Here is a 10,712-nt window from a genome sequence, read left to right on the forward strand (position 1 = left end):
GGTTCACCAAATGCAGCTCTTAAATCTGATTTTATTCTGCTACTTATGTCAAAGTTTGCGTGTGTGTGTGTGTGTGTGTGTGTGGCACCCTTCAGGAGACTGTCTTCATGCTATTGATGTGGCTGTAACAGATCCATCTGACTGAAGAGACATTACCAGTCACCTGAGATCAATCAAGTGAAGCAGAGTGAGTCTAATCACTTCTCACTGTGGAAGACAAATTAATAGATTGTATAAAAACAGATCCATTTCTTTAACTGCAATAAAACCCAAAACAGACTTTCTGCAGTGTCCTTTTTTTTAAGGGTTTAATGAGTCCCTCCAATCTCTACAGACTTCATTCAGTAAACATGTATCACACATATTGGCAGGCAAGAACTCATAGGCCGTTGACACATAAAAAATACAGTTAAATAATACAAAATATACATTAATCAGCCATTCATACATCCACACATGCATACTGAACACACACATGCAGGCCTACACAGAGCTTTCAGAAAGACAGCCTGAAAAGATGTCGTGTTCGCTCCCTGATCACACAGAAGAAACAGTCGGAAGAGTTTCTGTTTGATGGTCCCTGTTAAGGCAGGTCTTCCTGAAAAAGCCTTATTTTTAGGATAACTATTTGTTTTGTATATGAAAGGAGATTCACATTAATGGCAACAGAACTTGGTGGAGGAATCTGCTTAACAACAGTCTAAACTGGGGAGAAAAAGATGAATAGTTTTACACATCTAACAATATTAAACAATTCAACTATAATTGCCACAGAAGCCAATGGCTCTGCATGCAGGAGGTATCTGCACACTGAGTCTCTTTTACTTGGGAAATGTCCTTACTAGTGGACAGGGACAATAATAGGGAAATATCTTATCTCTCTGTATCATTAACAACAGAATCCAGTGAACAAATGACTTGAGGAAATAAAAAGAAGCTAGAGAACAGTACCGCCCCACCATCTGGCTCTTAAATCAAATGGAGTATTACATAATCTCCTGACTAATCATATATAGTCTATTCATTTCTGTTTACTAGATACTATAGAATATATACACTCTACATACTACAGCTGCCCAACTTGTCTCCTAGAAACAGGGGAAAAAGTATGTTGGGAATGTTTGGTCTCCTCGTTTATGAGAGCAACACAAGTGGGCTGATATGAACATTTGGCTCTGAAAAATAAACCTGATATTGATTAGCACTACAGAGCTGGAAAAACAATCTGCTTTTATACAGTAACGTCTGCAAATGACCATGGTCTGTCTTCAGTGTTGCATTGCAGTCAGCACTAATTGAGTTGGATTTCCATTTAATCTCAGGTGAGAGCTATAATAAAGAGGATTAAAGTTGGAAAACCTCTAATTTAGCATAGTTTTAGCACCTGCTAAAGAGGCTCGGAGGAAGGCCTTTTTTGTGGAATTGTACAGTGCAAACACATTTTCATCCAAAAAAAATAAACACCCTAGGTAACAACTTCATTTAAAATCTTGATTTTAAATTTACAGCAATAATCTTACAATCCAACCAAACATTTTGTCAAAAATTATGCAAAAAGATTTAGTTTATGACCGTGTGTGTTTAACATTTCACCTTTGCAGTAACACTTTAGGCCTGAGTGTTTAATCAGTTTGCTTCGTGACACAACGTTCATAATGAAAAGCAACAGCCCTAATAGATCAAAATGTGCTACGGTCATTGTTCCATGAGAAAATGTGGGTGCTGCCACACATAAACACGCAGACACACAAACACACACACACACACAGACACACACTCTCTCTCCCCCCTCTGTGTAAACTCAAATACACTCTCATACTCTCAAAGCTGTCCCATGACACAGGAATTGTTCTTTTCCTCTGGCTACCACAGATGCGTCTCACGGATCTCAGAGATGATGTTATTGGCTTTTTGGAGCGCCTGAAAAAGAAAACAAAGAGGTCAGTTAAATCACTGGCTTTAAAACAGTAGATAGCAGAGAATTAGAAAGAACTTTCTGACTTTCATGCTCAGAACCTATTCAGAAAACAAAACCATCAGCCAATTCACCTCAAGCATTTGAGCAACCTCGGTCCGCTGCTGTGCCGTGTCCTGTGACTCAATCAGCAGCTCCTGCAGCAGTGACTGTTTGTAAAGCTGACCCACCAACTCACTCTGCAGATGCTCTTTCACAAAGTTTACCAGGAAGTGCATCACTGTTTTGGGCACACTGTGGACACACAGCCCAGAGATAAAAAAGTTAGCAAATAACTAAAAACAACTGAGATCAACAATAGCAGAAAGAAGGGGGCATGCCCCCCCGCCCAGTCGAACCTGTCCTGGATGCTTTTGCGGACAATAAGGAAGTAGCATTTGATGAGGCGCTGGATAATCTCGCAGTCCCTCTGCTCCTTTGCACTTAGCTTACGCGATATGGGCACTGCCTGGCAGAGAGAGAAAGAGGCAAAGTAAAATGTTGACAGCGTGCAATGTATTTACTACTAAGTGTTTTGTTCTTCTGCTAATCCCACCACTCACTGTGTCAAGCAGGTTAATGGACTGGCCTTTGCTGGGACTGCCAAAGCCTGAAGCCGGGACTCTCTCTTCCGCAACCTTCTCGTTCTTCCAGCGCTTTCCTCCATCAAGGGCCTCTGCCTGTCAGCAGAAAATCAGAGGAAGTCAGGGGGTCAAGGCTCATTTGGCTGAGTCTGGAACTTCACTACAAACTTTGAAAGGGGCTTTTCAGTGATTGAATACTACAGTTTACCCTAGAAGAATAAATGAGTACCTGCTGTAAGGGACAAATAACTACCTGCTGACTGTTGACAGATGCAGAGACCTGCGCTGCATCCGTGAAGTCTGGATGTTTTGTGTTGATGTAGGCAAGCTCTATTGATACTAAATTGTGCACCTAATGGAGAAAAAAACAGAATAAATCTTCAGTAGTAAATTGGACTTAGCTGTTAATTTCAATTAGTATGAAAGATAATTTTAGCTAGGCCATGGATTACCATTTCATTAGTAATTGGCAAGCGTTTTCTCAGCAATCCAGTCACAACTTCCACAATGGAATCGTGCAGTTTGGGGAAACGAAGAAGCTCCTTGCAAAGACAAAGACATAATTTTTCAACATGGTGCCGTCATAATTCAGGCGTCTCTGATTCAGCAAGTCAATAAAATTAAAATGTGTCAGTGTCTTTTGGTTAACCTGCGTGCTATAGGAGGAGCAGTGCTGGATGATCCTCTGCAGTTCTTCATGAACCAGCTCTACACAGCGCATACTGGGCTCCTCCAGTCGCTTAATTTGCCGCTTCACCAACAACTCAAAGGACACCTCGGGCACAAACAGTGCTGGCCGCGGACCCTTAAGGGCAGCACACACACACACACACACACACACACACACACACACACACACACACACACACACACACACACACACACACACACACACACACACACACACACACACACACACACACACACACACACACACACACACACACACACACACACACACACACACACACACACACACACACACACACACACACACACACACACACACACACTTACTTGCTATTCCTCCAAACAAGAGAACTTGACTAGAATTGGGATAAAACTAATTACAAGAAGAGAAGTCAAGAGAAGCTCACCGTAGCATTGCGAATGGCGGTGAGGATATCAAGCTCAGTCAATCCTCCCAAGGGGTCAATGGACTGCAAAGTGCGCCCAAAGGTCTCATGGAATATGTAACAGATCCGAGCACCGCCACAGCTGTAGAAGAGATGAGTTCAGCTGTGACACCAATGCTGTTTTTTAGTGTTGTGTGTCAGCAATGTTAATCATGCCAAAATGAATAGCAGACGACCTAAAAAGGTCGATATTTGCTCTCTACATATTTACATAAATGAATCACCTTGTGGCAAGAGAGGTGTAGAGATGAGGGTGCCAACAGAAAATGCTGATACCACTTCAATTTCATTACCATAAGAAAATAACCCTAATGATATGAATTATGAACTAATGCAGGTAAAATGCTGCATGCAAAACAAAGTAGAAAATTAGATGATAACCTAAAAAGAATTACAGGAACATGAAACAAAGGCTGCTATGATCAGAAAAAAAGCATTGTGTGTAAAATAAAGATACTGCTACCGTAAAGCAATTAAACTCACAGCTCTGAGGTCTGGATGTATCTGGCTGTTCCCTCGATAGTGTGGCAGTAATCACTGGCAAACTTGGTAACAATCTGCAGCAGGGTGGCGCTGTGGTCTTCTACTGGCTGGCCATAGCCGTTGAGCTGTGCCTGGTACTGGGCACTCAGCACGGTCACACGAGTCTTCAGCTCTGGCAGGCAATCCCGGATGTGATGCATGAGCAGCCTGCTGAGAGTTTTGGCCAGATAGCGTGAGCCGGAACGTGCGGCGAGCGAGGGGTAGTGGCGCTGTAAGAATGCCTGCTCATCCCTCATTGAGTCCCCAAGGCTCTTCTGGGTATTGATGTCATGCTGGCTCCTAGGGAAGATAACCAATTGGGGAAAGAGCGGGAAAGTAATCAGATGTTCAGGGTAATAAGGGCATCAACAACTTGCCTCCTGGCTGTATTTTGAAAATTAAAACAATACATAGAAAAATAAAAATGTATCACTGCAAACCTGTTAACTACACCGATAATGCCAAGTTTGACTGGAATGACTCGACCCAAAAGGACCTCAAGAGCATCAGTCCCAGCATCCATCAGGTCCAGCTTACTGACCACCAGCAGTGTTCGACGACCTGACATACGCATGCAAGCACACACACACACACACACACACACACACACGCGCGCACACACACACACAGTATATATTGAAGGATCTGAGAGGAAAGTATACAGGAGGACTTCATGGAAGAAATTGAGGCCAGCAGAAGAACATTTGGGCTCAGCTACTGATATCCTAACTAGCACATTATCAGTGTACAATCAGCACTTAAAGGCCATATTGCCTACCTGCAAAACAATTATTACAAGCAGAATCACGTCGTCCATCTATTATTTAGAGTGCAGCATTACAGCAACAATCATTTTCTAAGTAACTCTTAGAATGCTTTCAACAGTAAAGACTGACAGGTCCAATAGCCAAAATGATTTAAGTGTAATACATTCTTCCTGCATATTGCATAATTCCAAAATATCCTCTCTACTCGAGGAACGTTATATAATAAGCTAAATCTCAATCAAATCTGAGGAGATGAGGCGACAAAATGTCCTACCATCTGTATCAACCTCACGAGCCAATTTCAGAGCATCCGAGGTGGCCAAGTCAGAGTTGGCAGGGGAAACCGCGAGGATGAGGCTGTTTGGATTAGAGATGAAGGACAAGATCATCTCTTGTACTTGTGCCTCAATGTCTTCTGGCTGGTCCCCAACCGGAACCTGAGGCAAAAACAATGAGCAGCCAGCGATAGTGTAAGCACAGCACACATGCCTTTCTGCTGTGAATCAGTTATGATTGCAGATGTGATAATCATCATCTAGTACCATTATGTTTGCAAACTTGAAACAAAATCAACATCGTTGTCAAGTGGCTGAGTTTACCTTAGTGATTCCAGGTAAATCAACCAGGGTGAGATTAAGGACTTTGGGGGAGAAAATCTTCAAATAGATGGGCTCAGGACTGATACCCTTGAGGATATGAAAAAAGAGGTGACATTTATAAAAGAGTAAAAAGTTAAATTGAAGGCATCATTAACTTAACGTTTTCTCTCACCTTGTTTTCACCTGAATTGCGTTCAGTCTCTGCTTCGATTTCCTGACGAATTTCCTGAAAATCTGTGAAGATCTGTCAAAAAGGTGTGAGAATGATACATCCATTGAACGCAGCAGATAACACAGGACTCTGGCGGCAAGGACATCATTTGAAATCTGCCGTTAAATGTACCTGGTTCTTGCAGTGCAGAAACGTACCCCATTCTTCAGCTTTGACACCTGAACAAACATATAAGAGTGACTGCAAGTTATATATATTATATATATAAATATAATATATATATATATATAAATATAATATATATATATATATAATAATATATATATAATTATATATATATATATATATATATATATATATATATATATATATATATATATATATATATATATATATATATATATATATATATATATATATATATATATATATGCCAATAAAATTACACTTTGGGGAGAAGAAAATCGAAACTGAAAATATTACAAATTGACTCATATCATGCTTGTTAGATGAAGATCAGAACAAACATAATGTTTGAGAAAGTTAAAAAAAATGAAATGGCAAATCAAAGACAAGTCCATGCATATCAAACATACAGAGACCTGGGTAGCTGATTTGGACATTTTGTTTTACCCCACTTCCTGAAAGAGTAGTAAAAAAGAAGAAGAAGAAGAAGAAGAAGAAGACAGATATGTTATCAAGGCATGTTAGCAAAAAGAGGCTCTGAAAGAAGTAGCTTACAGTTCAAACAGTGAGTAAAAGTGCCATGCCAATATGCTAACTTCTCACTACTTCTAGCAGATCATAAGCCTAGACAGATAGAACAGACCATGATATATGATAAACATGCTACTTTAGTGTATCATAACTATCTGTGTGTTTAAAAAAAACAATCAAAACAACTTCCTTCTTATTTAAAATGTGAATAAATGGATACATCTGAAGGTACCATTTTCGATTTTCAGTCTCTCCTGTAGAGGGGCAACATTAACAAGTTGCAACACGAGTGGTCGTCTTGTGACTATTCCTGATCCTCGAGGCAAGAAATCCCGTCCAACCAGGCTCTCCAAGACAGAGCTCTTTCCACTGCTCTGTTACAGCACAGAATGAGAGCAGTTTATCATTTCTAGCAGCACTGATTCATTCAGTCTTTAAGTTCACTTTAAAAACACTCCCAATACATATCCAATTTCTGATCAAATCAAAACATCAAATCAAAATCTCAGCGCGGAAAGGGTAACAGGATTGGTTTACAATTACGCTTTTCATTGCATTTTTTTTCCAGACTGACCTGAGATCCAACCACGACGATTTGAGGCAGCTGTATGACCTCAGCACCCACTGTAAGAAACACCTCCTGTAGCCGGTTGATGGTGGGAATCAGAGTCTCCATTCTTCCAATAGGCCGGGCGTTACTAAATTGGTTAAACAGATAATGAATGGACTCCCAGAGAGAGAAAAGTAGCTCAGTTCACATTAAATCATACCGATTGGCTGCATTACAATGTGCACAAGGAGGCTGAATGTTGGATATTTACAACTGCAGATGACAACCAGTGAACGTTATTTCCCTGTGGGTGAAGCCCTGCTTTGCCAAAGGGGCGAGTGGTCCTGATGAGAGGGGAGTGACGTTAACGCCCTAGCAGGAGTTTGACCAACACTGCTCCAACGCATCCCAAATCACACTGGCATTTGAACAGTAACGGCACAGACCTGCACGGCAGACCTGCACGGTTATAAGTTGACGTTAGCAGGCTCAAGCTACGTGCTGAAGGCAGGAAGTGAAACGGTTGTGCTAGCTTTGTGCTAACGCTAGCTTATCTCAGGGAACAACCGTATCAATGGGAACAACCAACGCTGCATTATCGCCTTACCGATGTCCAAGAAACAGTATCCGCCCTTATCCAACGATTCTGTCAGTCATAATTTGTGGGGGAAAATGCCGACAATCAATAACATTTCATCCAAATTGTTATCCGAATTTAGCAGGAAAAGAAACAGTAGGTTTATCACGTAGGCGGTGCTCGCAATACGCGTCCTCAAGCTGATTGGTCAAAACAATTACCAAGACGCATTACGGTTACCCGATTGGTCGACACGTGTAAGAGTCACCGTTTGGTCACGCCTTAAAAAGTCCCTGAAACTCAACAATGCTAGAAATGGCTTTAAAAAACATTCTTTCTATCCATCCATCCATAACATAAGATGTCAGCATTCAACAAAACAGTAAGTTTTTTTTCTCTCTGTGGTTTATTAACGTCTGTATATACACACAAACACACACACTATTTACAAATCATTCAATGAACATCAGTTAGTTACGGAATAAAACATGTATTACCTTTTCAAAGATGGTTAACAGAACACACCATCCGACACAGAAATGACTAACAAAAACCCTCCAGCAGACGTTACAGTCAGCTGGGAGTTGTAGCAGCCAGTGATCATGTGAAACCCAAAGCATACATGGATTCCTTTGTTTTAAAATATTATGTAATCAGGTCTTGTGTCATTTCTGCAACATCTATGACAGTGACCAATTCAAAGTTGCCAAGTTTTTTTTATATCTAAGTCCTTCATTGTCATGGTTATGAAAGCCCTATTGCTGAGATAATCATCAGTCACTGAAATCTGTCTTTACTCAGCCAATGATTAGGCACATAGCTCAATGCAAGAAAACTGTATTTTCCATGTCTCACACTCTAAACACTTTGTGCAACTTCAAGAATTGAGCGCCTCTCAAAAGACAATCACAATAAGGAACTTTTAGCTAGGGTTAGTCCATGTATGAGGTGTCCATGCCTTCGCCGTCTGGGTGAAGCAGTCTTCCTGCCAAACGCTCAATGTCGTCTAGACTAAGTTGTCGAAGTGAACGTTCATAGTCCTTGAAGAAGAAAAAAACAAACATATATATTGAGAAAGAGCATGTCTAAAATATTCTACAATTTCTTTTAACAGTGTCCTGTGTAGGGCAATCTTGTTCCATTTCCAATAAAGCATTTCTAATAACCCTAATGAGATTAATTGAGGATGTATACATTTAGGGAAAAACTTGAAATTCAGTGGCTTGTTCTAGAACAGGGGACCGAAGGAGCAGGGGATCGATTAAAAGACGAAATTTCAATGCATTGTAGTACAATTAATAAATACCTTAATAAGCTGCTCGTGCACTTTTGCTGCATCTGCAGGACTAAAGTGTCTAGCAAGGATAGTGGACACAGTCTGCCACACTCTTCCTTGTGAGCTGGTGCTGCTGCTGCTACTGCAGCTGCTGGAAGCTGTCCCTGACGCTCCTGTTCTCTCCCCCACTGGACGGATAACCAGATTCAATTTAGCCTCTGGCCCGATGGAATAGTCACTCAATCTGTGTTCATCTGAAGAAAACAAGAAGGTATGCAATCATCTATGTACAAAAGAGATTGGTGAATCAAACAATTACAATTTCACAAAAAGATTGTTAAACACTGGACATTATTAAACACTGGACTGTTGGCAAATCTACCTGCAAGAGCTTTTCCTTTATAGAGCAACCGCTGTTGGTTTGATGGTATGTTGAGACGTTCTGACACAAGGTCCTTTACTGTGGAGACCTTTTCATCTTCAGTCACCTAGAAGAACAACAATGATGTAGTCACACTTAAATACAATTGGCAAGCAGTCTCCCCCTCTCCTCCTGAAGAGTACTCAAATGTCATTAACTATAAACAACTAACAATTAATTGGGAATTCACCTTCCTTCCCAACTACCAAATGGACATTACCTTGATTAATAGCCACTTTAGCACATTCATTCCAAAGTAAACAAACAGTCACTGGCCTATAGTGGTGGTATTTATCCTTTTAGCACTGCGACAGACAGCACAGACCAGGTGCTTTTCAACTTTTAGATCAAAAGAAAAAAATACTGGGTGATCTTGATCACAGTTTAAAAGAATAAACTGCTGATTACAACATTAAGACCAGTACGATACACACTTCTCCATTTGATACACACATCAGCAAATCGTTTACAATACCATAGTAGGTATTGTTCTAAAACAAAGTACCTCAGAGTATTAAAGTAGCATACTGATCACATAGTAGTCCCCATGTCAGATATAGCCTTTGCAGATAAAGTTTAGTTTAGTGCCTCATTCAGTACCAACAAGAAAGCACTATGGGGGGATTTAAAGCGCTTCCACTAAACTACTGTTTGTGTGAACGATGCAACTGAGGAGACAACTAACAAGAGAAAGTCCGTGACAGTCAACGTGTCTCAAAAATGTGGCTAACAAGCCATCTAGTGTAACATCACTTCATAGTAGAACGACTTGTACAGTAGATCCAATACAACTAACGTTAGACTAGAAAGGAGTTTAACAACCTAACGTTGAAACCAAAGAATTACAATTGTGCTTGCTTCACCCAAGGGAGCATGATACAGCACCATCTACTCAGCTCGCTCACCTATAAAGGCTGACGTTAGCCGATGTAGCGATTTAAGCTAGTTGTTAGCGGTAAGGAGCTAGCAGTTAGTTCGGTGCTGCCTCACTTACCTGAACGCTGCATTCTTTGCCTTGAAGTGGTTTCACGGTGAGAATCATTTTCGATGATACCCAGAACAAAATACAAGAAGATGTTTAATAATCAAGCCACGTAGTATATATTCAATTAACGTTACTTTGCTAGCTCAAGATAGCCACAGCGTTGCTTCTCTTATCAACGGCCCATCTTCTTCTTCCCCTCCGGCAGATGCTGCTGCTTCTCTCACGTAACACTACTGCCACCGACTGGCTGGAGGGTTGTATGGCTGCTGCTGGCTGCTCCATGTGAAAGATAAGTCAACCAAAAGAGGAAAGAAAATTACACGTTATTGTTCTTTCCTATGCTCGAGATACTGCCATAATTACATATTAAAGGAATACATGACGATGAAGGAAACGAAGTTGGGATGAGGAATGTAAAGTGAGAAGGAGATTCCTTTTAAAACTCATAATTA

At 40.7% G+C, this 10,712-nt stretch overlaps 2 protein-coding genes across 4 annotated transcripts; both read right to left on the minus strand.

Moving 5' to 3' along the window:
- Positions 1–301: 301 nt before the first annotated feature.
- si:dkey-32e23.4 (dynamin-1-like protein) lies at positions 302–7,766 on the minus strand. Of its 3 annotated transcripts, none has more exons than XM_068605087.1 (18): positions 7,609–7,766; positions 7,026–7,149; positions 6,684–6,825; positions 6,337–6,375; positions 5,906–5,952; positions 5,735–5,806; positions 5,563–5,649; positions 5,238–5,400; positions 4,637–4,757; positions 4,158–4,496; positions 3,636–3,756; positions 3,188–3,343; positions 2,991–3,080; positions 2,792–2,890; positions 2,518–2,634; positions 2,314–2,423; positions 2,050–2,209; positions 302–1,920 (listed from the first exon to the last, which is right to left on the minus strand). In XM_068605087.1, the coding sequence occupies exons 2-18, from the start codon at positions 7,125–7,127 to the stop codon at positions 1,864–1,866; spliced, it is 2,022 nt and encodes a 673-aa protein (XP_068461188.1). In that variant the 5' UTR covers positions 7,128–7,149; positions 7,609–7,766; the 3' UTR covers positions 302–1,863. The 3 variants fall into 3 exon arrangements, with proteins under 3 accessions (XP_068461188.1, XP_068461189.1, XP_068461190.1); XM_068605088.1 differs by lacking the exon at positions 7,609–7,766 and adding an exon at positions 7,273–7,442; XM_068605089.1 differs by lacking the exon at positions 6,337–6,375.
- Positions 7,767–7,987: 221 nt separating this feature from the next.
- On the minus strand, positions 7,988–10,468 carry ubl4a (ubiquitin like 4A). Its single transcript, XM_068605091.1, has 4 exons — positions 10,270–10,468; positions 9,237–9,342; positions 8,885–9,108; positions 7,988–8,618 (listed from the first exon to the last, which is right to left on the minus strand). Exons 1-4 carry the CDS (start codon positions 10,315–10,317, stop codon positions 8,511–8,513), a joined length of 486 nt encoding a protein of 161 aa, XP_068461192.1. The 5' UTR covers positions 10,318–10,468; the 3' UTR covers positions 7,988–8,510.
- Between the last annotated feature and the right edge of the window lie 244 nt (positions 10,469–10,712).

The sequence above is a fragment of the Clinocottus analis genome, unplaced genomic scaffold, assembly GCF_023055335.1.
Source record: "Clinocottus analis isolate CAN_PGR_092001 unplaced genomic scaffold, fCliAna1.0.p SCAF_7, whole genome shotgun sequence".
Lineage (NCBI taxonomy): Eukaryota > Metazoa > Chordata > Actinopteri > Perciformes > Cottidae > Clinocottus > Clinocottus analis.